Source organism: Paramormyrops kingsleyae, chromosome 12, assembly GCF_048594095.1.
Source record: "Paramormyrops kingsleyae isolate MSU_618 chromosome 12, PKINGS_0.4, whole genome shotgun sequence".
NCBI classification, from domain to species: Eukaryota; Metazoa; Chordata; class Actinopteri; order Osteoglossiformes; family Mormyridae; genus Paramormyrops; species Paramormyrops kingsleyae.
The window spans coordinates 31,569,766-31,597,572 of NC_132808.1; the positions used below are offsets into that span (position 1 = coordinate 31,569,766).

At 47.2% G+C, this 27,807-nt stretch overlaps 1 protein-coding gene across 15 annotated transcripts; it reads left to right on the top strand.

Annotated features, from left to right (window-relative positions):
* ctnnd1 (catenin (cadherin-associated protein), delta 1) lies at window positions 1-27,387 on the top strand. 15 transcript variants are annotated; one of them, XM_023793189.2, is made up of 23 exons: window positions 1-70; window positions 1,068-1,215; window positions 2,682-2,763; window positions 4,746-4,880; window positions 17,182-17,253; window positions 17,480-17,605; window positions 17,710-17,984; window positions 18,075-18,356; window positions 18,449-18,701; window positions 18,987-19,209; window positions 19,309-19,507; window positions 19,723-19,840; window positions 19,995-20,154; window positions 20,614-20,631; window positions 21,056-21,124; window positions 21,542-21,669; window positions 21,881-22,031; window positions 22,964-23,159; window positions 23,459-23,652; window positions 23,935-23,985; window positions 24,087-24,169; window positions 24,508-24,562; window positions 24,892-27,387. In XM_023793189.2, exons 1-23 carry the CDS (start codon window positions 16-18, stop codon window positions 24,948-24,950), a joined length of 3,132 nt encoding a protein of 1,043 aa, XP_023648957.2. In that variant the 5' UTR covers window positions 1-15; the 3' UTR covers window positions 24,951-27,387. The 15 variants fall into 15 exon arrangements, with proteins under 15 accessions (XP_023648957.2, XP_023648952.2, XP_023648953.2 ...); XM_072697963.1 differs by lacking the exons at window positions 1-70; window positions 4,746-4,880 and adding exons at window positions 14,341-14,439; window positions 15,342-15,495 and having other exon boundaries at window positions 1,134-1,215; window positions 2,682-2,758; window positions 24,508-24,608; XM_023793172.2 differs by lacking the exons at window positions 1-70; window positions 4,746-4,880 and adding exons at window positions 14,341-14,439; window positions 15,342-15,495 and having other exon boundaries at window positions 1,134-1,215; window positions 2,682-2,758.
* Window positions 27,388-27,807: the final 420 nt, after the last annotated feature.

The following is a 27,807-nucleotide window of genomic DNA, read 5'->3' on the forward strand; positions in this document are numbered from 1 at the left end:
TACATTGTTGAACGGATGGGATGCAGGCTCACTTCCCCAAAGGGCCCCTACAACTTTCATACATATACGGGTAAATATTAATATGAGTTAATATGAACTTTCTGTATAATCTGAATGGTATGACAAGCCTCTGAAATGCAATCAGTAGCAAATCAATAGCAACCACACGCAATGCAGCAGATTTTTGGTTATTACTAATCAGAGCGATGCTGTACTATTGAGTCAGTCGTCTTGTAATTTGTCTAAACCATTTATAAAATATATCTTTATGAGTCTTGATGTAGCCGAATATGAAGTGCGTCGGCTATATTTTAAATTCCATAGTGAGCAATACCTGATAAGCCACATTTATGTATTTAACCAGAGGTTAACAATCCATATGAAACAAAAGTCATTCATTCTATACAAATCCCAGAACTGAACGAATATGTGTAGTATCACGCTTTTGTAAAGACGCAGTTTTACATCAAACTCCACATACTATAAACGTCAGGACCAATGCTAACCCATGGCCTAATTTTACTCATTTTGTATTTCCGGCGAGAATTTTATTATCACAGGTAATATAATTCCCGTTGGGCAATTGTTGCTAACATGTGATCTCATACGTCACACGTAATTCCTAATACTACAGTCTATGTATTTCCATCTCCTCTTTCTCGTCGAAATTAAGCAAAAAGATATACTCTCGATAATAACGTACCGTAAAACCTTAGCACATTGAATAATTTTGTCTACGAACCCAGGTATTGTTGTATAATAAGTTAGTTGTAAATGAATATGGAATGACTTTTATTAAAGAATCTAGACTCCAGAAATAATGTAGGGATATTCGTTGTTATTGTTAATTCAGTTGCTATTACTAGTAATTGCAACGTTTACGAACAATAACATGTTTAAATTTTTTATTGTTGTAAGGCAACAACAATTAACCAGTTCAATTTCGTCATTACTAATACCAACCTATGCATTGCAGTCAGTGCAATGACAGCGAAGTGCGTTTCGGAGAATTGAAATAAAACTGTGTAATTACGGTAAACGGTGCATTCCTGGTTTCCTCCCATTAGCCCCGCCTGTCCTGCGCGTGCTTCCCTACTCCAAACTTAGCGGAGGGTATACAGAGCACGAAAGGGAGGAGGAAAGAAAAGAAAGGGAAGAAAGGGAGCCAGGAAGAAAGGAACCAAGCGGAGACCCAACGAGGGAAAAGGGGGAAAGGTGGGTTAAAGGAGATGGGATAAAGGAATCGAAGATGCATAAAGTGGGACTTTTAATTGTTGCAAGCGCGTGAGCTCGAGGGTTGTCAGGAGGCGGCCGCTGGGACTGGCGACGACCGGGGAAGACATGAGTCTCTAACGGACAAGTGGGGTTAAAAACGCCCGAATCTCGCTCAGCTCGGGCTTCCCAGTGGTCCTTGTCGTGAAGTTGCCCCCGGAGTCCGTGTTAATAGGCCTGCTGGGTGATTATGCAACGGCATCGGTGCGAGTAATGCTTGAATTAAACAATGTACGGCTGGCTTTCCTCAGGAAGGCGTAGCTGCGGCGATCTGACGGCGTGTTTTGTTGCAGCTGCCCGCTGCCTCGTTAGCTTAGCCTCGTTAGCTTAGCGCCCTTAGCTTAGCAGCGCCGCGTCCGGCCAGTGGACGCCTGGCTACTGTGAGTTGGCTATCCGTTCTGCCTCGGTAGGCTTCGGCTCCGTTTGTTGTTTGTTACGTTTAATTTCTAGCTGGCGGTAGCTAACGATACGTACAGCAATACTGGGGATTTTAATTCCGGTTTTTCTTTCTTTTGTTTGTTCAGTAGCAGTGGCACTCGTATCTGGTTTATTCGGCTGGTCTGGGGTTATGCTGCAGTACGTGTGTGTGTTTGACACGGATAGAGCCGGATTTTGTGCGTTTTTATCGGGCCCGGGGAACTTTTTCCCTTCGGATAAGGGATTGGACGGCTGCCCGCATGATGCGATACAACCTCCGTCCGGCTAAGGCGAGCTATCTCCGGCCAGGCGCGAGCCCTGTAAGGACACCATTTATTTATTTCATTCCAAAAGCAGACACAAAGGGAAAAGTTGGATTGCTAGCCGACTAGCCACGTATGTCGGTTCGGATAATGGGTAACCAGCGATTTAGCTATTTTTGTCACCTATGGTAATTGGCAAACGACGTCGTCCCTGAAACATTTTTACTTCCGAGGAAAAAAGCGCTTTAATGGCCTTTGTATTTGCAGTTATATTTTTAAGCAGAGCGACTGCCTTTTGAGGGTTAAGTTTAGTCGTGTTTAAAGGTCTTCGGAGAGCCGCGGTGGTGTGGATGGTGTTGACAATGCGGCTCGTCGCCACCTAAACCAGGCGTGATTCCCGCAATCCCTCGCTATATGCAGATATCTCTCCTTCGCTACCTGGATTATGTGCCCGTCACCATCCTTCAGAATGTGTCATATGCTGCGTTTTTTCTTTTGGTTGCGAGCATAACTCGAGGCAGTGATACTGTGACACCCCATAGTCAACTCACATAATAGTTTAGTAGTAAAAGGCGTAGTGATCGTATTCTGATCGTGAATACTGTGCTTTTTCGTGCGCGCACAACATTCACCGCAGTTTAAAATGCTTAAACATTGTATTTTTGAACACCACAAAGACTAATTCTTAAGGTTTAAATACCAACATACTTTGCTTTCTTTTTTTTTTAGTTTGACTAAAACCCTTGCGGTATTATCGGAGGTAACGCTGTCACCTGATACTGCAGACGGGGCAGCTGCAACAACAGGTAAGGTAAGAGAAGGGATTCGTGTCTTTGTATAATGGCCTCGCCGATTTAATTGTTCTTGGCATTTATTTCGTACCCGAAAAAGCGATAGTAATATTTAAACGAGAACTGGGTGCGATTTCACGTAACATCTGCGTGTTTATTTCCTGACATTTGCTTGGGAAATTGGACCGAAATAGAATCGTGGGTATGCTGAACTGACTGGATGAAATTTGTTTTTGCTTTGTCTTTGGACATTTGTCTCGGGATAAAATGCTATAGGCGAAGTGTCGCGGTCAGGCAGCTTTGGTGTTTGTAAAACCAGATTTGTTGCCAAAGTTATAGGCGTCCTGAATGAAAGGTGTTGAATTTTGACCGTTTGGTGGATCTTGGTAAACTGGTATAATAGGTCGAGAGAGAGGCTGATGACTTCAGGATGTGTGTTAAATTTCAGCTTTGGTGCTTTTTAAGAACCTGTTGGGTGGGTCCGTGATCTACTGTGTCTAGGAGGGGCTGGGTGTGGTTAATCCATCTATGTGAAATACTCCTGCGCTAGGAGAAGTGTCAACTTCTCCAGTTAAGCCAATTAATGTGACAACGCGAGACACATTTTTATTGCTGTGGAAATTGCTGTCTAAAACGTGTTTCGATTCTGAAGTGTTATGTGTAGTTTTTTTATTACTGGATTTAATCTTGTATCGAATATTCAGGCTTTAACGGTCCGTTTTAATACAAAATAAAAGCTCTTCCACTAATCATCACTTGTGAGTTTTAAGATGCATATGTGTATGGTAGATGTTCTTCGTCCAACTTGCCGGAAAGAATGCCAGATATGTTTGTGCTTTAAAACGGTCTGCGTGTAACAGCCAGATTCTCTTGGGAGACGTGACGAGCTGCGTTTTCTTTGCAGTGTCGTGAAGCTGATTATTGCAGTGTATCATATTCGTATACTGCTACAAAGCACAATGCCTGTACTTGTCTTGGGTTTGCAGATGGCCTGTTGTGACCTTGCCCCCATGTAAACAAACCAGAAATTGCCTTAGCAGTGCAGTAGCTTAGTTGGTGTTGGGAGTTAGGATGGTGTTTCCCACCTGACCGATTTTGTTTTGGAATTCTGGGTAATTTTACACTCCGTGTGCTATATAAATATTTTGATATTGATATGTTCACACTGTCTCATAGTATTTGTCTTGTTTTTGTGCAAGAATATTTCCCCATGTCATAGGCTGGCTTTTATGTGTGCAGGTATTCATATGCCATTCCATCAATAAGTCAGACTTTATTAAATGGATTTTGCCATGTGCAGTGAACTTAATGTTTGTTTCAATTCCACAGTGTCGGGACAGGTGTCTGGTTGAGACTTCTCATTTTTCAGTGCTGCAGTCTGCTTATTTGGTGCACTCTGTCTAGTGCCACAGTTCGAAGTGGATCAGCTGGGTAAAACCCCATACCCCATTAGGACATGTGGACTTAAATCACTGGTTGATTAACGCAGACAACTTCACCAGAATCACTGGTACTACTGCTGTTGTGCGTGAGAGGTTAGAGATCGAGCTGGCCGCGATGCTGTGTTTGAGTGGTCAGACATGCTGGCAGAGCCGTAGATATTCAGTTGCTTTTCACCTAATGACTAATTTGCACATGGTTTCAACGTGGCTGTGTAGGCATAGGAAGTTCTTTTGAGAAGTCTGGCACGGTGCAAATAGCTTTGAAAGTCATGTCTTTAAAATCTTTGGCACACTAGCAGAATGTCAAGGATGCTGTTCGTAAAGTATTTAGTGGCAATTATTTGGGTAATGCCGCTGTATAAAAAAAAAATAGAAAAAAAATTTGGCCATGCTCTGGGTCCCTATTGTCCTTGGCAAAGAGGCATATTTTGCAGCTTTTGAGAGTAAAGCTATATGAAGCTGGTTGCTTGCTATAGGGCTTGTATGCTGATTATTTCACGCTCTGTTAACATGCTGGCGACTTGCTGGACAAATGCAGCCACGTCCTCGTTTTCATGCAGGAAGATCTGCTGAGATGCTGGTCTGAGAGGGTTAAGTCAGCTCTGCTCCGGTCATGTGACTGGCTTGCCACTGCACTACATGAACCCTGTGTTGACAGCGCCGGGCTGAAATACATTGAAAAGAGGGGACACTGGGTAAGCGGTCTGCTGGGTTCATTGACACCACACCAAGGGAGGGTCAAATCTGGTAAAGAATGTGACCCCCACAGTAAAGTGCCAAATGCTTAACAGTAACTTAAAGTAATGCTGTGGGGAATTGTAGCAGCTTGATCCCTGGCCATGGAGGAGAGAGGGTTACTGCAATGCTGTGCTGGCATGCTTTTTTATGTAGAAAAAAGTGGTTTAGTCTGTAGGTCTAAGTGCTTCCTGTGGGTTTAAAGTACTGTGTGGAGATCTGGTGTTTCAGGGTCATTCAGTCTTCGTCAGTAGCCTCTCGCAGGCTTCCTCTTCAGTGCTTGCTGCACCGCCCTGCTTCTGTGCTAATCTCATCCCCACCCCTTTCACTTTTTGGCGTGGTTTCTGAGTCTTTCACATTACCTTCGATACTTAGGATATCTTGTCATGTCGAATGGATCTTAAATTGCAGTTGCACATCAGTCACATTGCTGGTTTTACACTTTCATATGATTATCAAGCTTTTTTTCAAGTTTTTTGCTTTTTTTTCCCCCATCAGTTTATTTTTAGACATGCAAGTATTACCATCTTCCAGTGCTGTCTGCTGTCTTGTGATTTTTAATAAGTCTCTGACTAACAGAACTGTTCATAGAGAATGAATCGCAGGTGTCCGCAGAGCCTCTGTGCAGGGTAATAAATGGATCAGCTATGTGAGACGGCAGTAATGTGAGTGTCTGTCATAGATCCAGACCTTAATGAGTGTGTGGAGTTATTTAGTGATACCTCTCATCCCTGGTTGTAGTGAAACCATACAGCTGTGTGTGATGACTGCTGTCAGCATTGCCCCTCGTTGCACAAGAAAGGATTCCTTTATTTTGCCTACTAATAAAGGTGCCGATTGCTGGGTAGGTGGAGAGGAGGGGGTTTGCACAGTAATTAGGGGCAATAGTGTGTGCATATGTGTTGAATGAGAGACGTGTGGGGGGGGGTCTGAAAACAGGAAGGTCCCCATGTATTTTCAGCAGTCAGGTGGTGCTCATGTCATCCCCATTGTTTTAGAACTGGGCGTGGAGTGCGCAGCCATTCTCCAGAACTGTAATAACAAGAGCGTGGACCTGCCGATTTGCTTGAAACCCAGGAAAACAAAAAGCTTTGTTATACAGCAAGACAAAGAGTGGCTTCCTGCTGCCAGGAATTACTATCATTCCAATTTACGTGGGCATCTGATGCATTGCTGTCCAGGCTAAAAACACTCAGGATTACTTTTGATAATCTGACTGTGAAACGTCTGTGTGTTTGTACGCGAGATCCCAGAAACATGTCTCAAGTGCCAGCGTATGGCTATGTCTTATGCCTGTTACTCACAGGAAGTGTCAGTGTACAGTTACTGACATTAATGCTGCTCCATATGGATGTCTCTACATAATTTTAAAAAAATTTTTTGAAACGATGTACGATATGGAAAAGCTGCTGAGGGAATGTAAGAGTTGTTGAGCGTTGGGGGGGTGTACCTCCTGTGTGGGGGTGAGGAATGTGAAGCAAGGAGGTAGCAGAAGAGGGGTGGGAGAGGAAAATTAGCTAAGAGCAAAGGAGGAAGAGGCTGGGGAAGAGTGGGTGGTGGTAAGGAAGAGGAAGACCGGACACACCTGACTGATGTGAAGATGTGATAATCAGCCTTCTGAATTCCTGATTAACATGGTAGTTCCTGAACAAACCGGGCTCTTGTGGTTTTGTTTCTAGGGTTAACAGCAGGGTGCTTTCCTGGACTCGAAGTTGTCGTTTTTGGACGTCATGGGTAGAACGCAGTCGAAATGGAGGGTGGCATTAGATGGGCAGGATGAGAACAGAGCGACAGATATGGTCCCTGTTGCCTATGTCGAGAGTTGAGGATTCATGCAGGAGGTCCCTGTCCCTGTGAAACTCCAACACAGACTCATAACATCCTGTTACTCAGGAAGCTGCGATATTCGGAAAAGGGGGCAGGGGGGTCATGGTTGGTGGGGGGTGGAGTGTTGTTCATTGTTTGACAAAATTCATACTGGTTTAATGTGGAGCTGCGTGTTTGCTGGGGGTCCTGCAGAAATCACCCGAGATGATATGGCTGATAGGCACAGACAAGGCCCTGCAATCCCTCGCTGCTGCTCTTAATCAGCAGTGTTTGTTTCCAGCATCATTGGACAGGATATGAAATCTGGTAATCTTTGTTCAGAAATAGACTCGCAAACGCCTAGTGAAAATGTATGTTTTTAATCACAAGGATGACGAATATGTATCAGTTTAACGTCCAAGACGTGTTTGCAAGACAATTCTGCGGTGCAAATTCCTGCGATGATGACCGAACTCGTATGCCTGAAATGGGCAGAAGTATGTAGCAATAACTGAGAAACTAAAATAAACATTAAATTCTAGACCACGGTTGCGTGTGTGTCCGTAGAAGCACAGGTCAGTGTTGGACATTCTTTGCTTGATTTGTGTGTGTCACAGCTGCCGCAGTGGCCCATCTTTCACTCTGCGCCCCTTTTTGTCTCATGGATTTAAAAAAATACAGCTGTGAATGCTGTGTGACGCTTAACCCGCACGGCAGATTAAAGTGATGGGCACCTCAGACCATCTGCTGGTTAATTATACATCACCTATGCACTTAAGTTACAGCCGCAGCAGCAAATGGTACTGCACATTGATCCTTTATATTACAACTGTTATTTCTATTTTTGGCTTTGGCGGACATGAGGGGGGGTGGGTGGCATATTGTTTTTATGCTTTTGGATTTGGTTTGGGATCTGAAGTTGAGTTTGTTACTCTGCCTAGAATGTGTTAATGATGGGAATTCTAATTTCGATCCCGCACAATAAAAAAAAATAAAAATTAACTAATTCTGGCAGCAGGCAATTCTACTTGCGGTTGCGAAACTATTTCCTGCTCTAAAAATCTCACAAACAGCGTTCATTCCCAAAAGGATTGACGTGCACACCTTCTCTCTCTCTCGATCATTCATACTTGCTCTTGTTCACACAAACTTATCTTTGTTCTGCCCCCACCTCTGAACCAACAGCTGCGATTCCTGCCCCCCCCCCCCCCTTTGCGTAAGTGGTTGGCGCACAGACAGGATTTCAGTCTTAATGGGGTGTAGCGTCTTGCTACTGTAGTGCTGTCGTAGTAGCATTCCCTCTGCTGGGGTGGGGCAGCTGCTGGGGTAGTGGTTAAAGAACTGGTTTGTGGTTTAAAATCCAGAAAGAGGCCCTTTTTTTAAAGTCTATTTCAGCATGGGCTTCAGTACTGTTTAACTATTTGGTTGAATCCAGAATGTTCAAGACAATAAATGGTGGAGAATCAGAAAGAAAAATATATTTCTTAGCTTTCCAAGAAATGCAAATATCCAAACTAAATCCAGTACTACTGTGAGAATTAATACCAGAATCGAACTTTGGCGCTATGGTACTTGAACTCCAAATTTAACGTGCTGGTGCTTGTTAACTCGGTAGGAAGCCTTGTGTGGGCCTGCCTGGATATCGCTGGTCTCATAAATCAGGAAGCTGGTACTGACGAGAGAGTACCGTAATGGGCGTCGTTCAAGGCCGAGCTGGGCAGTATCTGAACGGGCCTCGGAGTGTACGAAGTGTGCAGATGGTGAACAAGCAGAGTGCCCCTCACCTTGAAGATACTGTGTGTACTGGGCCATCTTGAATGCTAGCTGTTGTTGAGTCTCTGGGATGCCTGTTGGATTGTTTGCTGCGGGACACCATTTGGGATAACTGGTTAGCTGGGTGGCTTTTGGAACAAACTTCGTCGTTGCGTCTTTGTGTGTTTCTGCTAATATACAGCCGTGGCGTGATTCTGTGTTAAATGTTGCAGTATGTGCTTTGCTACTCGGGGGTACAATGAATGGAATGTAATCTGCTTTCTTTACCACTACAAACAGTGTCTTTATCTCCCACCCCCCACCCCCCAGTCTCTGTGCCTCTTCCTCTGTTTTTGCCGGCCCTTGGCTATCAGGGGAGATAATTCCTTGACCTGTCCTTATAAGGGCTTATGGTGAAGGCTGAACGAGGGGAGGGCGGGGCTTGGGGTGTATGACACAATGGCATGCTTGAGCAGAGGGATGGGACTCCACTCTGATGTCAGACTGACCGTTGCTCAGCAATGAACACGGAATTTACATGGGAGAGTTAGACAGGCTACAAAACGCTATGAGTGTATGTGTTAGAGGTTGGTCGTGGTTTACTGCATTGTATGGAACACAAGTAAATTTAGTTGAATTTTTTCCTTAGTGGAGAGTTGTAGGAGTTCATGCCCTGATGATACTGTTGGACATGTGATACTGTTGGAGACGTGTTAGCCAGGCGTATCTGGTGTTGAGGTCGATCCAGAAGTGTAGCATGTAAATGTAGAATGTTAGAGGTTTTTGATTCTGGTAGTGTGACTTCGATTTACCTGTCAGTTTAACATAATCTGCATTACATTGTCAGAGGACAGGGTTTTCCAATGCCAGTGCTGGAGTGCCGGAATCCAGCACAGATTGCAAATTTCCCATCTCATACACATCTTAATCAGCTAATTACCAGATTTAGTGTGTGTGTCTGAGCAGGGCAATCTGAAAACTGTGTTGTGACCTGGCCCTCCAGGACTGAAGTTGGTGAACCCTGTCGTAGGTGAACTTTTTTTTTTTTTGGAGTCTTAATAAAGATAGCATTTATGCAGGCAAAACATCAGAAGGTTGATGTAGTACACTGGTTTATGTGCATACCTGTGATGTATGCTGCAGCTCCCCCTAGTGTTTAGTCTGTCACTATGGTATATTGGTGATGTCACCCTCCTCAGTATGATATCTGCAAATCAATGACGAATGCTTCTGTCAGACATGAGACCTGCTCTTGTGAGACATTTCTGTGTCAGACTTCTACTTTCCCCTCAGATTCCACCCTCTTTCTCACCCTCTTAGTGGGAAAACACAAGTACAAGAATTGGCATGTCTCAGCATTTAAGTGGGAACGGTGTACCTGACTGACTTGGTCATCCGTTAGAGGTTTACACCGAACAGTCTGGGTACTGCAGTACACAGTGACTGTCTTAGGTCCTCTCTGAGGTGTTTAACTGGACTGTTACACATATAGCACTTTATTCTGCAGTTTCACTTTACTATAAGAGTAATGGGAGGGTGCAGTTATTGGATTCCTTTGTGTCCAGGTATGTAAACAGGTGGAGGGGTGTAGGCTTTCAGAAGAGCCAATAGGAAAGCTTTTGTGTGTGCGCGCCTTTGTAGTCAGACAAGGCACTGTCAGTGTAGGTGTATGAACATAGGCGGTTAACTGTCAGTTGTTGGGTTGTAAGTGTTTATATGAGTAAGGAGTGTTGTGGCCCAGTGCTGGGAGGCGTGGTATGAAGCATGAGAGCATTGGGACTCTAGTGAGGACCATCAATCAGTTTTTGTTTTTGCTATAGAGTCAATGCGAAGAGAGCCTGACCGACCTATAGACACTCTGACTGGGGACTTTGCTGATGAATGTTGGTGACCCGACCGCGTTTCGCTGGCTCATGAAGGACCCTTTGCCGGCTGTGGCCTCTTTTCTGCACCTTTCTGAAAGGTGATTTCATGTCCTGATTTCATGGAATGGGCAGCACAAACTGAAGTTTGTTTTATAGCAACTGTGATACTAGGTCAAAATGAACTCTCTTCTCACGGAAATGAAATCACTTCACTTTCCAAAATGGCTATATGACCTTAAATTTAACACAGTTAATTCTGGTTTGTCGTGCTGCCCAAAATAGGCTGTATTTAAACGCTTAGGTTTTTTCCCCTAGTATAGATGGCTGAAAGGTTATTCAGTGTTGTAAAGTATGCATTGATATTAGGAGAGGCTTCTTTCTGTCAGTGTGTCATGGTAACTTCTGAAATGCGTCGTGTTTTTATTTATTTATTTAATTTTTAGTATTTATTAATCCCCTCATCTTACTCTATTATCTAATTCTTTGTGTGAAGTTCATAAACAGGCAATACTTTATGTGCTCCAGCTAAGTGTCTCATTTCATCAAATGTATTCTGCTGCGATTTTTCATTGTTTGCAAATCTTGTGTTTACAGTTTTTAGCCACTTGCGGTTCTTGTTTTTTCACTCCAAGAACTACTTCACCCGTCCGTAAAATCCTACTTTTGTTCATAACCTGCAGAACTTCAGTATTAAATTACTTTAGCCGGTTGTCAGCTTGCTTCTGCATGACGTTTATATCTGACTGAAAGGTCACTTCCAACTTTTACTATATGGCTGTGGAGTGTGAACTTTTCACTGTGAGTCCTGGATGTTTTTCGATAGTAGTATTTCCCCCCCCAATGTTGGTGCTACTGCTGCTTCTCCTGCGATTCTGTTCATATACAACCTTTTCATGACCCGTCTTCAGTCCTCTAGAGACTTCTTATTCAGAGTGATTTTTCACCCTATTGAGTTGCTCAGCTTTTGTAAATTCTGACTGCGTTGTTGTCCTGCGTTGTTGTAAATGCATTAGCTTGATGTCTTTGACCTTGTTTCCTGTCGGAATCCTCTGCCTGGCTTCCTGTCTTCAGGAATTGCTCAGGCCTCCGCAAACAGAGACGACATCTTTCCATTTTCGGAACAAAGTTTTGTGAATGAAGTCACTGCATTCCAGTGGCCGCTTTATCGTCGGCGGTCGGTCACAGTCCACAGGTGAAACTGTGAATCATTCTTCTTGCGCCCCCACCCACACACTGGTCGCTCTCACTCTCTCTCTGCCTGGGGCACAGAGGGCTCAGCTTCCAGTACTTTGTCCTCCATGGCTGGCTCCAGTGGGTAGCCCTGCAATGCAGCACTACCTCAGCTCTCCTTGGCAGTGGCACTGTCTGCCACACTGTGCCAGTTTGGCTGGGCACAGGTCAAAGGCATGCAGGTCTCCTGGGGTGGAACTCGGCACTGGGCGTGCCCATGCACTCCACCACGTGACATCATGGCATTTTGACTTCCTTCCTGATCTGTGTCACTTAAAGCTGTCTGCTTGCTTCTTTGACCCCTGGCTGTCCCTGTACGAGGTTCACATTCTATGCTGGCAATTAGAACCTGATGTGCTGCTGGTCTGTGGACTGATGCTGAATCCGTGTTGCCCTTCAAGATTGTACTGCCCTGAATTTGCTGCCTGCCATCAATTTTGCTGGGTTCTTCCTGTTTGTTGTAGAAGTGTAAATTTGATTTTTATTTATTATTATTATTATTATTTTATTGTATATTCATAGTTAAAAATCTGCTTTTGCAAAGTTGTTTCTTTGTTGGAATGATGACTCATTTGTGTCTTCCTGCCTTCATAGACAAACTCCTACAGTAAGATCATATCTGTGTAAAACCATTTAAGATCCACAAATGTAACATCTTATGTTTTGAAATGCTACTACTCTGGGATACTGGATGTTAGATGTAAAAGTGGTTTAATATGTTATCACCCAGCTCTTTCTGCCACTCCCAAGACCAACTGGTTTGACTGGTTTGGTCAGTGTGATTGAGTGTTGTTGGGGGGAAAAAAGCAAGTTATGTTGTAGTTTTCCCCAGGTTGTGGTCTTCCATTTTTATCAATCTGACAGTCTGGTGGTGTCTGTGCTGAACCGGCCGTGGTATCGTTCAGCCTGAGGGGGGGTAGCCCTAACGAAACTGCTCGGCACGTCACTGCTGTTGTGGCCGCCACAGAAACGGCCACGTCACAGTGCCGCCATACCCCCCCCCCCCAGGGCCTCTGACTCAGCAGCCTGGCAGACGATCCAGGCGGTGGCTGACGCGATCGGGCTCGCCGTTCCATTTCCCATGTCGAGAGAACAGCGTGACACCAAAGGTGTTCGGCGTGTCCCCCCCCCCCCCCCCCCCCCCACTGCCTTCTACAGGGTGGGAAAGATGTGCGTGCCCCAATAGGAGTACACCCCCAAAAGGAGTACACACCCCCCCACACACACTGTCGGCACGGTTTTCACCTTTCGCCTCCATGGTGGTCATGGGAGACTGATATGAAGGGAGCAGCAGGATGTAAATGGTACTGGCTGCTGGCTCGCCGTCCTGCGTGTGGCGCCATCTTGATTAGAGGGAAATGAGCGTCTGTGGGGGAGCAACAGGTGTTTAAGTGGCTTTTCAAAAGCGGCGTTCTTCCTCTTTGCTGTACGGTGTCTGTGGAGGGTGGGATTTCTGTGAGGGTGGGATTTCCTTTAAAAATGCAAAGTGTGGATGGAGCAGATGGAGAGGAGTGATGAGAAATTAGTCATTAACACCTGCATGGAGGTGGAGTTCTTCTCGCACTGATGAGAGAAGCATTTTTCAGGATCCTGAAATAGAAGCGGCGTCATGGCAGTTCGGTACCCTGTGCACAGCGGCACGCGGCAAAGCCAACAGCTGCCCCTCGTAGATCCACAGAAATATGGTGCGCAGGCTAGGGGTGCAGTGTGGGTCTTGTGTGCATTTTCCCCAGATTGGTGTGTTTCTCTGGGGTTTCTTTACCCTATTACCTTTACTGCCTGCTAATATTCTGACTGCAGTAGGCAGAGAAATGATGGAAGCAAATGAGAATTCATGGGAACGGTAGTGGAATCCCACCCCTTGAAACGCATAGAAAGAATTTGTTTCTGTTGTGTGAGGTTGGAACTGGGTCACTGCATTTCTTCCCATTCATTTGGTTTGCGCCCCTACTTCAGGGGTTCGCATTCCAGTCATTCTTAGCATCTGAAATGCATGGCTTCGCTGCTGCAGTAAAGATGGAGCAGCTGTACCACAGCTCTGCTGGAGGCCGTGACAAGGAGGACGTTCATCTCCAGCGTATTTAAAAGAAGGAAAGTCGTTGTTTGTCGGCATGCGGCTCTCTCTGTGTGTGGTGTTTAAAAACGTATCATTGAAATTAGCTGATGTGCGCGCAGACTTGCTTTGGTTTAAATAGCTTCTTTCTCGTTGTATGGTAAAATTTAGGCTGTCCTTGGATTTTACTATTCTGTGCTTTTTCCTTTTTCCGGTGAGTAATGAGCATATAGTAGGTGAAAAGCAAAGACTGTTTTAGCTGCTAATTATTTCCAGCCAGGTGAGATAATCTGGTGTAACCCCAAACAAGCCTGTCTTTCAATGTTGGTCTCTTCTTACAGTTGGTATTTTTGATCCATCTTTTTATAGAAGCTGCCACTTAACAAATTAACCTGTATGATGTGAAGATTGGTTAAGGTCATAACTCACAGCACCAGATGCGTTCCCTTTGTCTTTGGCAGCTGTGGACCTTGTAGCAAACCGCTTTATTCTGGGAGGAATGTGCCTGGGCCCCTATCTGCACATGACTGTACTGTGGTCACCTGTGTGAATGAAGGTGCCGTCCGTTAAGGCTGGGGGAGGGATGAGAAGGAGACCTCTTCCAGCAATTTATTGCCAAGGGGGCTGTGGGTTCTTGTTTATCTTGGAAATGTGTTCATACATGTATATTTTGAACTTCTCTCTGCAGTCGATCCTTCTCTTCTATTTCCCCAGTATGATTCTGTGATCGACTTAAGCCTTTGCAACTACATCTCAACCTTTGACTTCCTCCTGCCTTCCAAACCTGAACACCTTGTTTCAGTTAAAACAAAGGTAAATATCTGCATTGTCCTCTTCCTGCATCTTTTGTATTTTCAGGCAGCTAATTCAACTTTGGTCCTTGTCCCTCACCTGGGGGTCTGTCCTCTGTCACATACCCTTTGCGGGTCACTTATTTTTAGATTCTTTATTTGGCTCATGATGACATTTGCACAACAAGATTAGTGCCACTTAAGAGCAGAATGCAGAAAGTACCGGAATACCTTAGATATGCGTTTTCGGTATTGTTGGTCCCAAAGAGTGAGCTCTCTGGTTGAACGTGCAATTAAGTAAAACCAGATGAGATTGAAGGACACTAATCCAGTTCACACTGCAAGGCACTGAGAGGCAGAGTTTGGAGGACTGCAGAGATGGCAGTGGGAGGGCCTGGACTCTTCCGGGATCAGGGTTTAAAGCACTTCACACACCTGAGCTTCATATGGGTGGCTGTGCGGGTTTGTTTCACCAAGTCTCTTTTCTCCACAGTTAATAGGCTTGAGGTGGTGGGCTCCTGTTTGCTATGTGCTCTCTCGCTCCCATGTTTCCTGTACTGGCTACTGTTTTTTAGTGTGTTACATACTTGGTCCTTCTTGTGCTTCTACCTTTTCTTTATTTTATTTTTAAAAAGATTTACTTTATGTAATCCTATTCTGTAAGGCCAGCTGCATGTTTTAAGCCCCTTTTCAATCTTGTCACAATTTAACCCATTTTGTTCACACCCCCCCCACCCTTACACTTGACTGGTTTAATGGTTTCTCTCTTGCCACCTCAGCCTCAAGTGGATTAATCCAGCCCCTCCCCCTTCCTGGTATAGTGGTTTAATCCAATCCCCTCCCCCTTCCTGGTGTAGTGGTTTAATCCAGTCCCCTCCCCCTTCCTGGTGTAGTGGTTTAATCCAGCCTCCCTCTCTCTCTCAGTGTGTGTATGGAGCAGTGTGAGAGTGCCGCCTCCCTCCTGGCCTCAGTGCGGGAGCAGGAGGTACAGTTTGAGCGCCTGACTCGGGCTCTGGAGGAGGAGAGGAGACGAGTCGGACACTCCAGCCCTCTCCCCCGTCCCCTCCCTACTCCGCAGGTAATGCTTCCTTTTTTGGTCCGTCCCCAACCCCCTCCCCCAGCTTATTCATGGATTCCCATCTTTCCATCCCATCGCCTCAGTCCTGGCCCCCTGATCTCATCCAACCCCCCCCCCCCCCCCCCCCCCCCAAAACCATTCCATGACATCCACCCCATTGTGCAGAGTGGCTTACTTGATTTTCCGTGTGACTCCATCCTCCGTGCATTCCTCCTCATCCCTCCATTTGAAGCACTTAGTTTTCACTGCTGTCGGGTTGGTTGAAATCTGTATCGGTTTTGAACTATGCATCAGCTGGTCGTCTGGATTCAGCCGTTCCTGTAAGCCACTGCTCTTTACACTTGGACATCCTAACTGGCCCAGACACTTCAGAGGCCTGGTGTAGGATTAACTCTGTAGTTTCTCAGTCCCTTTGTGGCTTTGTTGTGATGCAGCCAGAAGCCTCCAGCTGCCTTGGGCGTCAGGCTGGAATGAGTTAAGGTGGATCCTCTGACACTGTGATCTTTCCAGAGCTGGTATACGGGCTCAGGGAGCCGCGATGCAGGACCACTAATGCATAGCTCTATGCCAAAGCCTTGTTTTCACCTTCCTGGTCCCTCAGTCTTTCAGACCTTCTTTTTTGCTTCCCATCCATTTCTTTGTACTTGCACAGGTCACATGATGTTTGTTCCCGCATGTGCGACTCCCTTTTTGAATGACAGTTCTGTGGATAGTTATTGAAGGGTGCTATCCGTACACAGTGTCAAATAATGCCCACCTTTTTGCATGTTTCTAAACTGTAAGGTTCTGAATGCATGCAAACAAACATCAAACATAAAAACAACCATAACTCCATAATGCCGTCATTTCTAAAAGGTACCATCCCATGCCCCCATGCCCCCACTCTGAAAAATTCTTTTTTTCTAGCAAGTCTTTTTCATGTTAAATCTGCTAATGGTAAAATGTTTTTCTTTCAGCTGCCAGCTGTAATCCCTGTATGGTGCTGAAATGTATATTAACAACCAAATTTCTTGGTTTAGCAACACATTCAGGTCCATTACAAAGTGCACATGCTTTTACGCTGCATTATAATTATCTATTGAATGCTAGTCAGTCAAGGTAAAGCACTTTACTGTGTAATTTGACCCTGAATACTGTTCACCACTAGGCTGCACCCTCCCCTCAAATAAAGTGGCATTAACTTATGGGAGGAGGGGGCTGTATCATAGAATGATGGTTTATTAAATATTTGGTCAATATTCCCTACATCCCTTAGTGGTCAGTGTTGGTGGTATGTCATTTTAATTGATGACAAATTGCCCCACCTTTGATAGGACAATCTGGCGCGCATATATATATATATATATATGAAACTATATGATCACACTGCATTTAAAGCCCTTTCTCCAGATTTGCGCTGTCCTAATGCAGACTGCAGGTAAACTCTATTGGGCGCTGAAATGCATGAACGTGTGAAAGGGACTGGCAGACCGGTGACGTCTCTTACGTCTGTGGCACCCCCTTGTGTGAGGGGACGCGAGCGTTTTCACGAACAATCAACTTGCTGAGTGTGATGTCAGTTTCAGCTGGAATTAGCTTCGGGGAACATGCTGTGTCCCTGCCTTCACAACTGACCTCTCTCTCCCTCTCTCTCCCTCTCTCCCTCCTTTCCCTCCCTCCCTCTCGCTCACTCGCTCTCACACACAGAACGGTCGTGTAGCTGGTGATGTGGACATAGACAGACTCAAACTGAGTGAAGGATACATAAACGGGACGCAGGTAACTTTGCTATTCATCGAGGAGATTTTTTAAGCCACGTGGTCAATTCTCCCTCCTGAGTTTTGAAACGCACCTGTGGAGAATCGTTTTCGGATTGCGATATTAAAAAGGACGACCAGTAAAATTTAGCATTTTCTGCAGCGCAAGGCAGTTGGTGCTGGGTGTGCGTTTCGACGCTCGTGATGTACCCGTTTCCATAATTACATTCTGCGGATCTCTGTTTCAGTACAGGATGCTGGACCCTGGCCACGTCCTTGAGACTTACACTGTGGAAGAGGACCCACAACAGTCCCCGTCGGTCGTCTCAGTGGAGACCAGTGACGATGGAACCACCCGCCGCACAGAGACAACGGTACAGGGATAATGCAAGGGCTGATGCGGAAATTTAAGTATGTAGCGTACTGCTCATTCTATGCTAACCTACCCCTTCTGTCTGTCCCTGCCGAATTCTGTCAGATGAAGAAAGTTGTGAAGACGGTCACCACACGCACTGTCCTCCCGTCCATGTCTGACACCATGTCGCTCGACGGAGGCGGATCTTTATCCGGCGGCTATGTGGGCACCTTGGACCGCGTCTACAGGCAGGGTCCGGGCGGGGACTACCCGACCGCTACCGTCCCCAGGAATTACCACTATGGGCCCACGGGGGGCTACGACAGTTACATGCCTGCCCCTCACCCGGAGAGCTACGTGAGTCTGAGCAGGGGGGCACGCCTGGACGAGCGCTACAGGTGAGCATCCTGGTGTGTTTTCCACACCAGCTTGAAGCTTGTGCGCATGCATGTCTCTGTGCCACGCTAATGGTGGGCACCTGCTGCTAGGCCGGTGGATGGGTACAGGACCCTGGACTCGGGCTACCGTGCGCCCAGCCGGCAGCAGATGGACCCTTACGGAGCGCAGCCCCAGGTGAGGATAGGCAGCGCCATGGAGCTGTCATCCATGCCCCGATACATGCCGGAGCCCTATGGCCCGGAGGACGATCAGCGGAGCCTGGGCTACGATGACATGGAGTACAGTATGGCCCCCCCACCCGTCTACCCCGCCTACGGGACCGTGCCCAGGCTAGGCCCAGGTGGAGGTGGTGTGGATCGTCGTAGGCTCAGGTGAGTGTGGGAGTCCTGGGTGATCAGAATTTGTTTTTTTTTTTTGCCCCTAGAAGCTCTAAGGGCGGTAATGAACGGATTTGTTTTTGCAGGAGTTGTGAGGGCACCCTGGATGGTGACATGGGGGGGCCAGGGGTGGACCCCTACTGCTGGCCCCCACAGATGGCGCAGATGGACAGGGGCAGCATGGCCTCTCTGGACAGCACCCTGCGCAAGGGCGACGTGTCCACGGCCTGGAGGCAGCCCGAGCTCCCCGAGGTCATCACCATGCTCAACTACCGCCTGGACCCGGTCAAGAGCAACGCCGCCGCGTTCCTGCAGCACCTCACCTTCAAGAATGACAAGGTAGTGAGGGCCGCACCTTCACGCACGGGGGAATAGCGCACACACGCAGCACTGCCCCGTAGCGCATGACGCAATAAAGCGCATTTACTCACCGCGCACCTCCCCTTCCTGCATGCCGTGTGCATGAACACGCCGCGGCAACACCTCTGCCTTCAGAACTGGGCACGGCGCATTCCTGAAGCGCCAAAAGCCTGCTAAATAAGCCAGTGCCTATTCCACACAAATCCCACACGCCCCGTTCTCTCCTGCCTGGAAGGTGACCTAACCCGCTGCCTCGCTCCCCAGGTAAAGTCGGACGTGCGTCGCCTGAAGGGCATCCCTGCCCTCGTCTCCCTGCTGGACAACCCAAAGAAGGAGGTGCACCACGCTGCCTGCGGAGCTCTGAAGAACATCTCCTACGGCCGGGACCCAGACAACAAGATCGCCATCAAAAACTGCGACGGTGTCCCGGCCCTAGTCAGGCTGCTGAGGAAGACCAGGGACCAGGACCTCACAGACACTATCACTGGTACCATCTGACGCTGTGTTGGATCAGGATGTTGGAGGCCATCACTGGTACTATTGCAGCGTGAATCTCCAATGTGCCATTTGCACTTGGTTTCTGCAGGGACCCTGTGGAATCTGTCATCTCATGACTGTGTCAAGATGGAGATTGTCGATCACGCTCTGCACGCCCTGTCGGACGAGGTGATGGTGCCCCACTCCGGCTGGGAGAGTGGCATGGGGGGGAAGACGGTCGACGACAGCTGTAAGCCCCGGCACCTGGAGTGGGAGACGGCTCTGACCAACACAGCGGGCTGCCTCAGGTACGAGGGTGCGGCCTGCAAGAGGCCAGAGGCTGTGTGCCGATACAGCGCTAGGCGGCTGAGATCTGTTAGCCTTTGATGTTAAAAGTAAGCAGTTTGTATAAAAATGTGATTTGAGAAAGTGACTTTACCAGGGCCTTTAGTGGTCCCATTAATTATCCCATTAATGCTATAATGGCAACACTCTCCGTGACGACCTGCTTCATCATCCCCAGAAACGTGAGCTCGGAGCGCAGTGAGGCGCGGCGAAAGCTCCGGGAATGCAGCGGATTGGTCGACTCCATCATGTATATCGTCCAATCGCAGATCGACCGCAAAGACGTCGACAACAAGGTAAATGGAGCCGACCGTGGCCACCGAGTCCAGCTGTCGCTCCTGGCTTTGTTTGGATCCAGCGTTCGCTCCATCTGTCTGAACCGGACCGTCGTGCTCGTGGCTAAGCTAACGCGCTCCCTGACGGCCACCTCCGGTGCATCTGTCTCTGCAGCTTATAGAGAACAGCGTCTGTCTGCTGAGGAACCTCTCCTATCAGGTCCACCGAGAGGTGCCTGGGTGCGAGCGCTACCTGGATTCCACACCCCAGAACCAGGCCAACGCCCCCGGCTCTGCACACAAGGCCAGCTGTTTTGGATCACGCAAGGGCAAAGGTCAGTGTGGCTCCTCCTTGCTAGAGAGGCAGCGTTCAAATGCACACGGAAGAAAGGCCCTCTGTGTCGATTTGACATTCTGATCATCTGTTCAATTATGAAGAAAGTATGAACTGATACCGACTGAAGTTACCGGTGCAGTATAATTGTCGGTTTTTAAGAGCACATATAGGCATGAGCTGATGTACAGATAAGGATGTCCTGGAATGTGTGCGGTGATGGCTGTCCAGCATCGTCTGCTCCCCCCGAACCCCCCCCCCCCCCTCTGGGTCCGTGTCACTGCTGCCTTTCTGGGGGTGTTTGTCAGCTTTCACCTTTGTCGGGTGTTTGCTTTTTGGTGGGCGGGACGCTGTCACTGTTTCTCACGCTGCCATTGTTTCTCTTCCCACCCCACCTTTCCCTCAAATGCCGCGCCTCCTCTCCCCACCCCCCCCCACCCCTCCTCTTCCCTCTGAATAGATGAGTGGTTTTCCAAAGGTAAGATGCTTCTCCTTAACCCGTTCTGTGGCTGCTGCTCCTGCAGGCTTAATTAACACTGACCAGTGAAGCAATTGAGGCCCGACTAACATTCTGTAAAAGGCTTTAACGGCAGCGGAAGTCCTGTTTGATAGCAGTTATCCAATCTGACGCCACTGAAAATGCAATTCCTGCTGATAAAACTCTCATTGGGAATGAGGCCTTCTCTAGACATGCTTCTGTGGGTAGTTTTATTGAAAGCCAGATGGGGGGGGGGGGAATGAAACTCTGGAAAAGTACAGGTCAAGAGAGAGACAATTGTAGCCTTTTTCTGTACGTGACGAATAAACCTCTTGAATCTTGAATAGCCTACTTCCAATGCTGTTTCTTAGTAGGTTGTGTTCTCCTGGTCACGGTCTCCCCACCATTTTGTGTTTCGAACCAGGAAAGAAAGATACAGATGACGCTGCTGCGGACTTAATTGACATTCCAAAGAGAAGCACTCCAGCCAAAGGTAACCGTGCCGTCCCGCCTGCGCATCCGCGAGCCGGCCGGTAGTCCTCAAGAGTTCTGCCGCAAAGGTGACTCTTCTAGCGAGATGAGTCACGTGTGCATCTGCCGATGTGCGACTCTGCATGGCTAAAATGGCCCTTGGCAGGCAGGGCTGTGAAACGAAGGAGCAACTCCCCCCCCGCTTCCGGTCCACTTCCCATCCTCTTTGGGGGCATCGCAGACCGGGGGGGGGGGGGGGGGGGGACTCTGTTTCCTGTTGGTGACACTTTTAATCGGAAGCGCTGTGGAAGGAAGTGACAGCTTGAACACGCCTTTTATCACGCGTTCTCAGCGTCTGCGTTTTCCTTGTTTAGCTGATAGCCTGACTGACATCTTATCACGTGTCCCCCCCCCCCCCCCCCCCCAAACCTGTCCACAGGCTACGAGCTGCTGTTCCAGCCAGAGGTGGTACGGATTTATACATCCCTGTTGAAGGAGAGCAAGAACCCATCTGTGCTGGAAGCGGCCGCGGGGGCCATTCAGAACCTTTGCGCTGGCCGGTGGACTGTGAGTCCCCCTCCCCCTACTCTCACGGGTGTAGTGTGCAGTGTGCAGCTCACATTCTCATCCAGGACAGAGACGCCCCTGGGTGTGCACCTAAATACAAAAAGACCCGATTTCCTGTAGTGCCCCCTTTCATGTATCGCACTACTTCTGTTGCCATGATATTAGGTCCGATGGCTATATGGTTACTAAGGCTCTCTATCGCCCTCTGCAGTACGGGAGGTATGTGCGGGCCATGGTGCGCCAGGAGAAGGGCCTGCCCATGATGGCAGAGCTGCTGGCGCATGGGAACGACCGTGTGGTGAGGGCCATGTCCGGAGCTTTGAGGAACCTCGCCATCGACGGCAGGAACAGGGACCTCCTGGGTGAGCTGGTGTTTGCCTGTCGCTTTTCCTACGTTAATTAAAGAGCAATACATAACCACGTTAGTCAAACTTTGGGGCAGGTCGAACCAGGGCTGCATGAACTTACCTGGGGGCCCTAGGCTGACATCATCTTGGACGCAAACGTGTCACCTGTTTCTCTAGCCGTTCCAATTTTCTCGAGGCAGGGCGAGGCCCCGATGTTTACAGGGACCATGTTCTGTACCTCATCCACGCCTTAGTCTCACTGCTGTAACCTCCCTATATCACTGCCGGTATTTACACTCAGTAAAAAAATAACGTTATGAAAGCAAGTTGTGACTGTGTTAAGACTGATTGATTGTATTTCATTCTTTTGCCCGTTCTCTGTAAACACTCCGAGAATGATATGGCTCTGAAACAGGCACGTGTTCGAAAGAAAGTGAAATTACCGAAAGAGATGACGGAGTTTTGTTCATTTCAGGATTATCATTAACGAAACCTGAAATAAGAGATGGGAAAAACTACAACTAAATGAAAACTCTGACTATTGCTTCTGAGACTACTGTATAATTCTTTTCGTTAAGTTTTTAAAACGTTTTTCTAATGCAATGATTTGCTGGTGTTTACCATTGATAACATCTGGAACATGTTTTGTCCACTTTGGGGACGTTGGGGTATAAGGAGCATTGTGTATTCATGTCTCTGTAAAGATCTGCCTCACAATGTGTGTTGGTCTGTTCCTAGAAATATTACTACTAAAATATATTTCCATTGAGTTTTTTTATATCTTATCTTATAAAATAAAAACTAATAAACCCCACTGGAAAACCTAACTGATTTCAAATGAAGAAAAAAAAATGAAAATCAAAACGTGTTGAAACTGTGATGACCGTTAGAAGCATGAAAACTGCAAGAAGACCGCAGCCTAATCCCTGATGTCTCTCCCCCCCCAGGGAAGCACGCCGTGCCCCACCTGGTGGCCAACCTCCCAGGCGGGGGCCAGCAGCAGCCGGCACGTGCGCTGTCGGAGGAGACTGTGGTGTCGGTGTTGAGCACGATGGCAGAGGTGCTGGGCTCCAGTGTGGATGCGGCTAAGACTCTGCGCGCCTCACAGGGCATCGAGCGCCTCGTGCTCATCAACAAGGACGGGTGAGGGGGGTGGCGGGGCATCGCTAGTCTGCTAATGTGGAATGGGCAGGGGAACAGGGGCGCAGGCCTCAGCTGAAAGCTCATTGGCCTTCGCAGTGTCCCCTGTCAGTCACTGATTCAAAACGTATCATTGGCTAATTGTGAAAGGTTGGCCCCCACTGTGTAAATTATGGCCCCTCTTATGCCTACCCCACTTTAAAAAGAAATCCTAGGCAGGGTGCAAGTCTCGAGCGGACGTCTGGGCGATATGCTTTGCCGAAATGGATCAGGGGTGTGACCCTATGTTGTTTCTGGTGCAGTAACCGATCAGAGAGGGAGGTGCGTGGAGCTGGGCAGGTGCTCCAGATCGTCTGGGGGCATAAAGAGCTGCGCCGCACGCTGGAGAAGGACGGCTGGAAGAAGACTGACTTCATGGTGAACGCCAACCTCCCCGCCACCAGCAACCGCAGCAACGGGGGCTATGAGGACAGCACGACTCCCCTGATCGATAGAGGTGAGCTCCTCGCTTTTGACCTCTAGGGGTCATGAGTCAGTCATGGTTTGCTGGGTGGACTCTCTCTCGTTCAGGGTCTGGCTCCAATGCTGTGTAAACTCTGGGCTTCAGGGGTGCAGCGTGAAGCCCAACGGCCCCGTGGTTCCCCAGGGATGGAGGCCACGGTGCCCACAGGAATGTGATTTGTCACATCCTTCAGCCGTTCCCTCCGTCAGAAACACGTTTCTCTGTCCAGGTGCCTTTGAGTAAAGCGTTTGGGTTTTTTGTGTCTGCATTTTAAAGGCGGAGAAAAGAAGGACAGAGACATGATTCCTCTGAATGACATGGGACCAGGTGAGCTCCCGTCCTCCTGTGCTCCTGCCCGGGGGAGCGCAGTCTCGTCCTGCGTGTCTCCTTACGCTGTTCCTGCTTCCGCTAACCGCGCCTCCCCGCAGATGCATATTCCACACTGGATCAGAGGGAGAGGCGGCACACCCTGGACAACTCTCTCGACATGGCGGACAGGGACGGCATACCGGTAAGCCTCACTCTCGCGGTGACGCGCAGTGGGAGCCCAGCCAGCTCTGTGGGTGGAACCTGCCCCTGCTAACTCTGCTCTCCACACAAACTGACCACCCACATCCGGTTGTCTGCGGTCTTCACCCAGTCAGCCAGCCACTCTTCTCAAGTTTGAGTCTGGGCTCAGACGGACTCTAATTGCTACCTCCTAACCTGCTAATGAAAGTCCGCAGTAGACTTGCTGAACTAACAATTAACCAATCACCGTTTCTCTTACTGATGCTCTTCCTCTTGACCACACCCCTCTGCCTCCCACCTGTCCCTTCCCACACTTCTGTTTTCTTGTTTCTCTCTCAGGGAGGGAGGTATGGGGACAGAAAGGCCTCGTTGCCTCTGGTCGACTCATACGACGGTTAGCCATAACCCCTTCCCTCTTACCCAGTGCATGTCACAGCATGGTATGTCCATCGAAAGGTCTCATTCGCTGTTGTGTGCATGAGCCGCGCGTGTATGTTCCTGTGGGCGTGGGTCTTTGCCGTCTGTCTCTAAATGTGCTAAACTAGTCTCGTCCGTTCAGTGGTTTACGGTCATGTCCAGCCGGTGCATTTAAAACAGCCCTAACCCCTTGTCGTAATTTAACCAGTGGGTCCCGTTGAAGCACTTGTGAGTCGCTGTATAAGTGTGCGTCTTTTCTTGTGTTAACCTGGCGTGATGCTAAGCAAATGCTCCTTTTTGCTGCAGAAAAACTGATTGTCTGCATCGCTCGGGGAGAGCGGCCTGTTCCCTCCCACTGTTGCTGAGCAAGAATCGACACCCGAAAGGACAACCGGTGGACCCCCTTCCCTGCCCACCCACACATAACATCCTTTGCTTTTATTCTTCTCACCTTGGGCGCAGCCAGGAACCGCAGGCTGCCTCAGTTGCTCGTCACTGCCCTAGTAGCACTCCTGCTTAGCAGAGTGTCAGCTAGGTAGGTCTCAGCTGCAGTGTCTGTCTGGCCACAACCCCCCCAAGATGAATACCGAATGCTAGGGATGTCTTAAGGAGTTGAACCCTGATGCGTCATGTGATTTCCCCTGTACTCGCATTCCAGTTTCTCATTATGACCTAAAAACCAGCTTTCCCAAAACTACTTTTTCCTCTTCAGTTTTCTCCTTCAGCCTTTAGGGGTTAGAAATTCTTGCTTGTTGCTGAGAACCAACTCATTTGCCCCGGCATGAGGATTCTTGTTCGTCTCAAAGAAATGCCCTTTCTGGTTTTTTTTTTTTTTTTTTTTTTTTCTTTCCCCCCCCCCTCCATAAATAAGAATGAGGTGATTTTTGGGTGGGAAAGAGGATGGGGGTTTATTGTCTGTCCAAAGAGAGCGGCAGGAATCTGGCCCACAGCTGTGGTGATCAGACATATAATGGCAATGCCTACGATGCCATGAAAGCAGTTACCTTCTGACAATCACTGTTTGTTATTGCTAATGATACTCAGTGGATATGTAATACCACTGTTTTGTTCTTAATTGCATGATTACTCCACCTAGCCTGAATTACAATCGATTTTCAGACGTATTTGAAAGTGAATTATTTTTTTTGTGTTCAAGAATAGGTCTTCCATCTCTTGCGCCTCCGCCATGCGGATGTCGATGTACAGGTTAGTCATCCATACCTCTGCCAAACCTTCAAGTCTGCTTCCTCCTGTGTCAGACTGGCTGCCATAGAAACAACACATCTTGAGTTTATTAAATAATTAAAAAAAAAAAAAAACAGAAAGTGGCATTTTTTAAAATTCTTTCCGTAAATGCTTCCCCATCAAATACTTAATATCTTCAGGTGGATTTCATTGTTTTAAAAAAAAAAAATCAACTTTTGTAATTGAGTTAGTCTTAGCTAGCTGACCTAAATTACTAGCAGAAGTATGGTTTGGTAAGTGTTGGGTTTAATGTACATTCCCCCCTTCCCATAGGTTAAAAATATGTATTTGTATACAGTTAATGTAATCTCTTCTGGCTTTGTTACATTGTTTTAACAGGGGTCACTGATTATAAAAGGCACTGAGGATATAGGGAGCTATAGGGAGAATAGCAGTGACTTTTGGTTACTGGTTGGTTTCCACTGCGCTCTTTGTGATGTAGAATGAGTTCAAGCCCCTGCTGCTGGTGCTGATGTGTCCGAGGTCTTGTGTTAGGGAACAGGCAGTACATCTTTAAGAATCCTGAAGTGTCGGAGGTCAGGGAGGGCAGTGCAGGAATGTCGTTTTAAAATGGACCAGTTTTGTGTAAACGTATTTCCAACTTTTGCTGTTGTACCTTCTTGGGAGGATCTTTGAACTTTTGGACCTTTTTATTAACCCCCTCCTCCCCAATCCCCGAATTAATTTATTTGTATGTGTCAAGCTCCGTACGATTATAGCCACTATAATGATCCTGGTCCTTGCACCTGTGTGCACAAGCAAAGGCTCTTGTCTTTGTCTACATGCTTAGAAATGAACACGTAAAGATTATAGCATTAAAAAGGAATATTGTACAGCTGTGCAAAAGGTCAAGTAACTTGCAAGGGTGAATTTAACACTAAAGCATATAAATGCTGCACAAAGGTCAGAACGTGCTATACTTGTAGGATTTACACTACAGAATATACTTGCTACTAAGCAGTACTGCACAAATGCTGACGGCAAAACTGTGGAATTGCCTATGTATCAGTTACTAATGTGAGATTGGGGGCTTTTGGAAGACTAGTCATAATCCCACTACATTTTGGGTAGAGAGGAATGGGATTGAGGCAACTGACCCTTGATTTGTTGCTTTGAAATGTGCTTTGAAATTTGAGGGGACTTTTTTCCCCCCGCCCCCAAATCAATGATTTGCGGAGACCCGATTTTTGGATCTAATTTGAGTAAAATGCACATTTAAGTATATATGTTTTTTGTTTTTTTTTTTAAATTTCATTTAAGCATTTTGATACTGTTGATTTTGGGGGCTGTTGGTCTGGGGATTTGGTTTAAGAGCTTATGCAATCTGTTGATTCTGAACATTTTCCAGCTTATTCTTTTTAGACAAAACTGGCAAAAGACAAATCATGTTTGTTTTTAATTTTCATCCTGCGTTTCATTCTTGCGATGCTAATGTAAGTTAAATCATATTGAAACCTTTATCTTTTTGCCTTTGCTCTTAAAGTTGCAGGTTTTTTTCATTAAAATATGTAACTGGCAATACTGTTTTTTATAAAAAATAAAGATCTTTTTCTCAAATGCCTGAATGCTGTGGTGCTTTTTTTCTTCCTTTGCTAGAATGTGTGGAGTGTGTTGAGTATGGAGAGCTATTTTTAGGCCAAATCCTCTTACTTAGCAAGTCCGGTCGTTGAAACTGGGCCCCATTGAAACCAGAGCTGGTTGAAGTTCATGGAGGCTGTAAGCTGCCATGTACAGCCGTGTTATGATCCCAGGCTCCTACTCGCACGTCTCTCCACAAGTGGAATGAAAGTGAGCCACCTCAGCATCCTCTACTCAAACTGTTGCTGTTAACACATTTTTAGTTAAACTACTGCAGGTCCGTAAGTGCCTGATCAAGTCAACCCAGCAGCTGTTTGGGTGTGTTAATCCCAAGGTGTTTTGCAGTATCATGTGTTCACTCCATGCTCTTAAACACCAATAAGTTGGCCAGTCATTGAA

What these genes read in the sequence shown, in the direction of transcription:
- ctnnd1 (XM_023793189.2), top strand. Translation starts at nt 16, where the DNA reads ATGGGATGCAGGCTCACTTCCCCAAAGGGCCCCTACAACTTTCATACA. An exon ending in GATACATAAACGGGACGCAG is followed by an intron (nt 17,254 to 17,479) that starts GTAACTTTGCTA and finishes TCTCTGTTTCAG; the next exon opens with TACAGGATGCTGGACCCTGG. An exon ending in GCAAAGACGTCGACAACAAG is followed by an intron (nt 19,841 to 19,994) that starts GTAAATGGAGCC and finishes CTGTCTCTGCAG; the next exon opens with CTTATAGAGAACAGCGTCTG.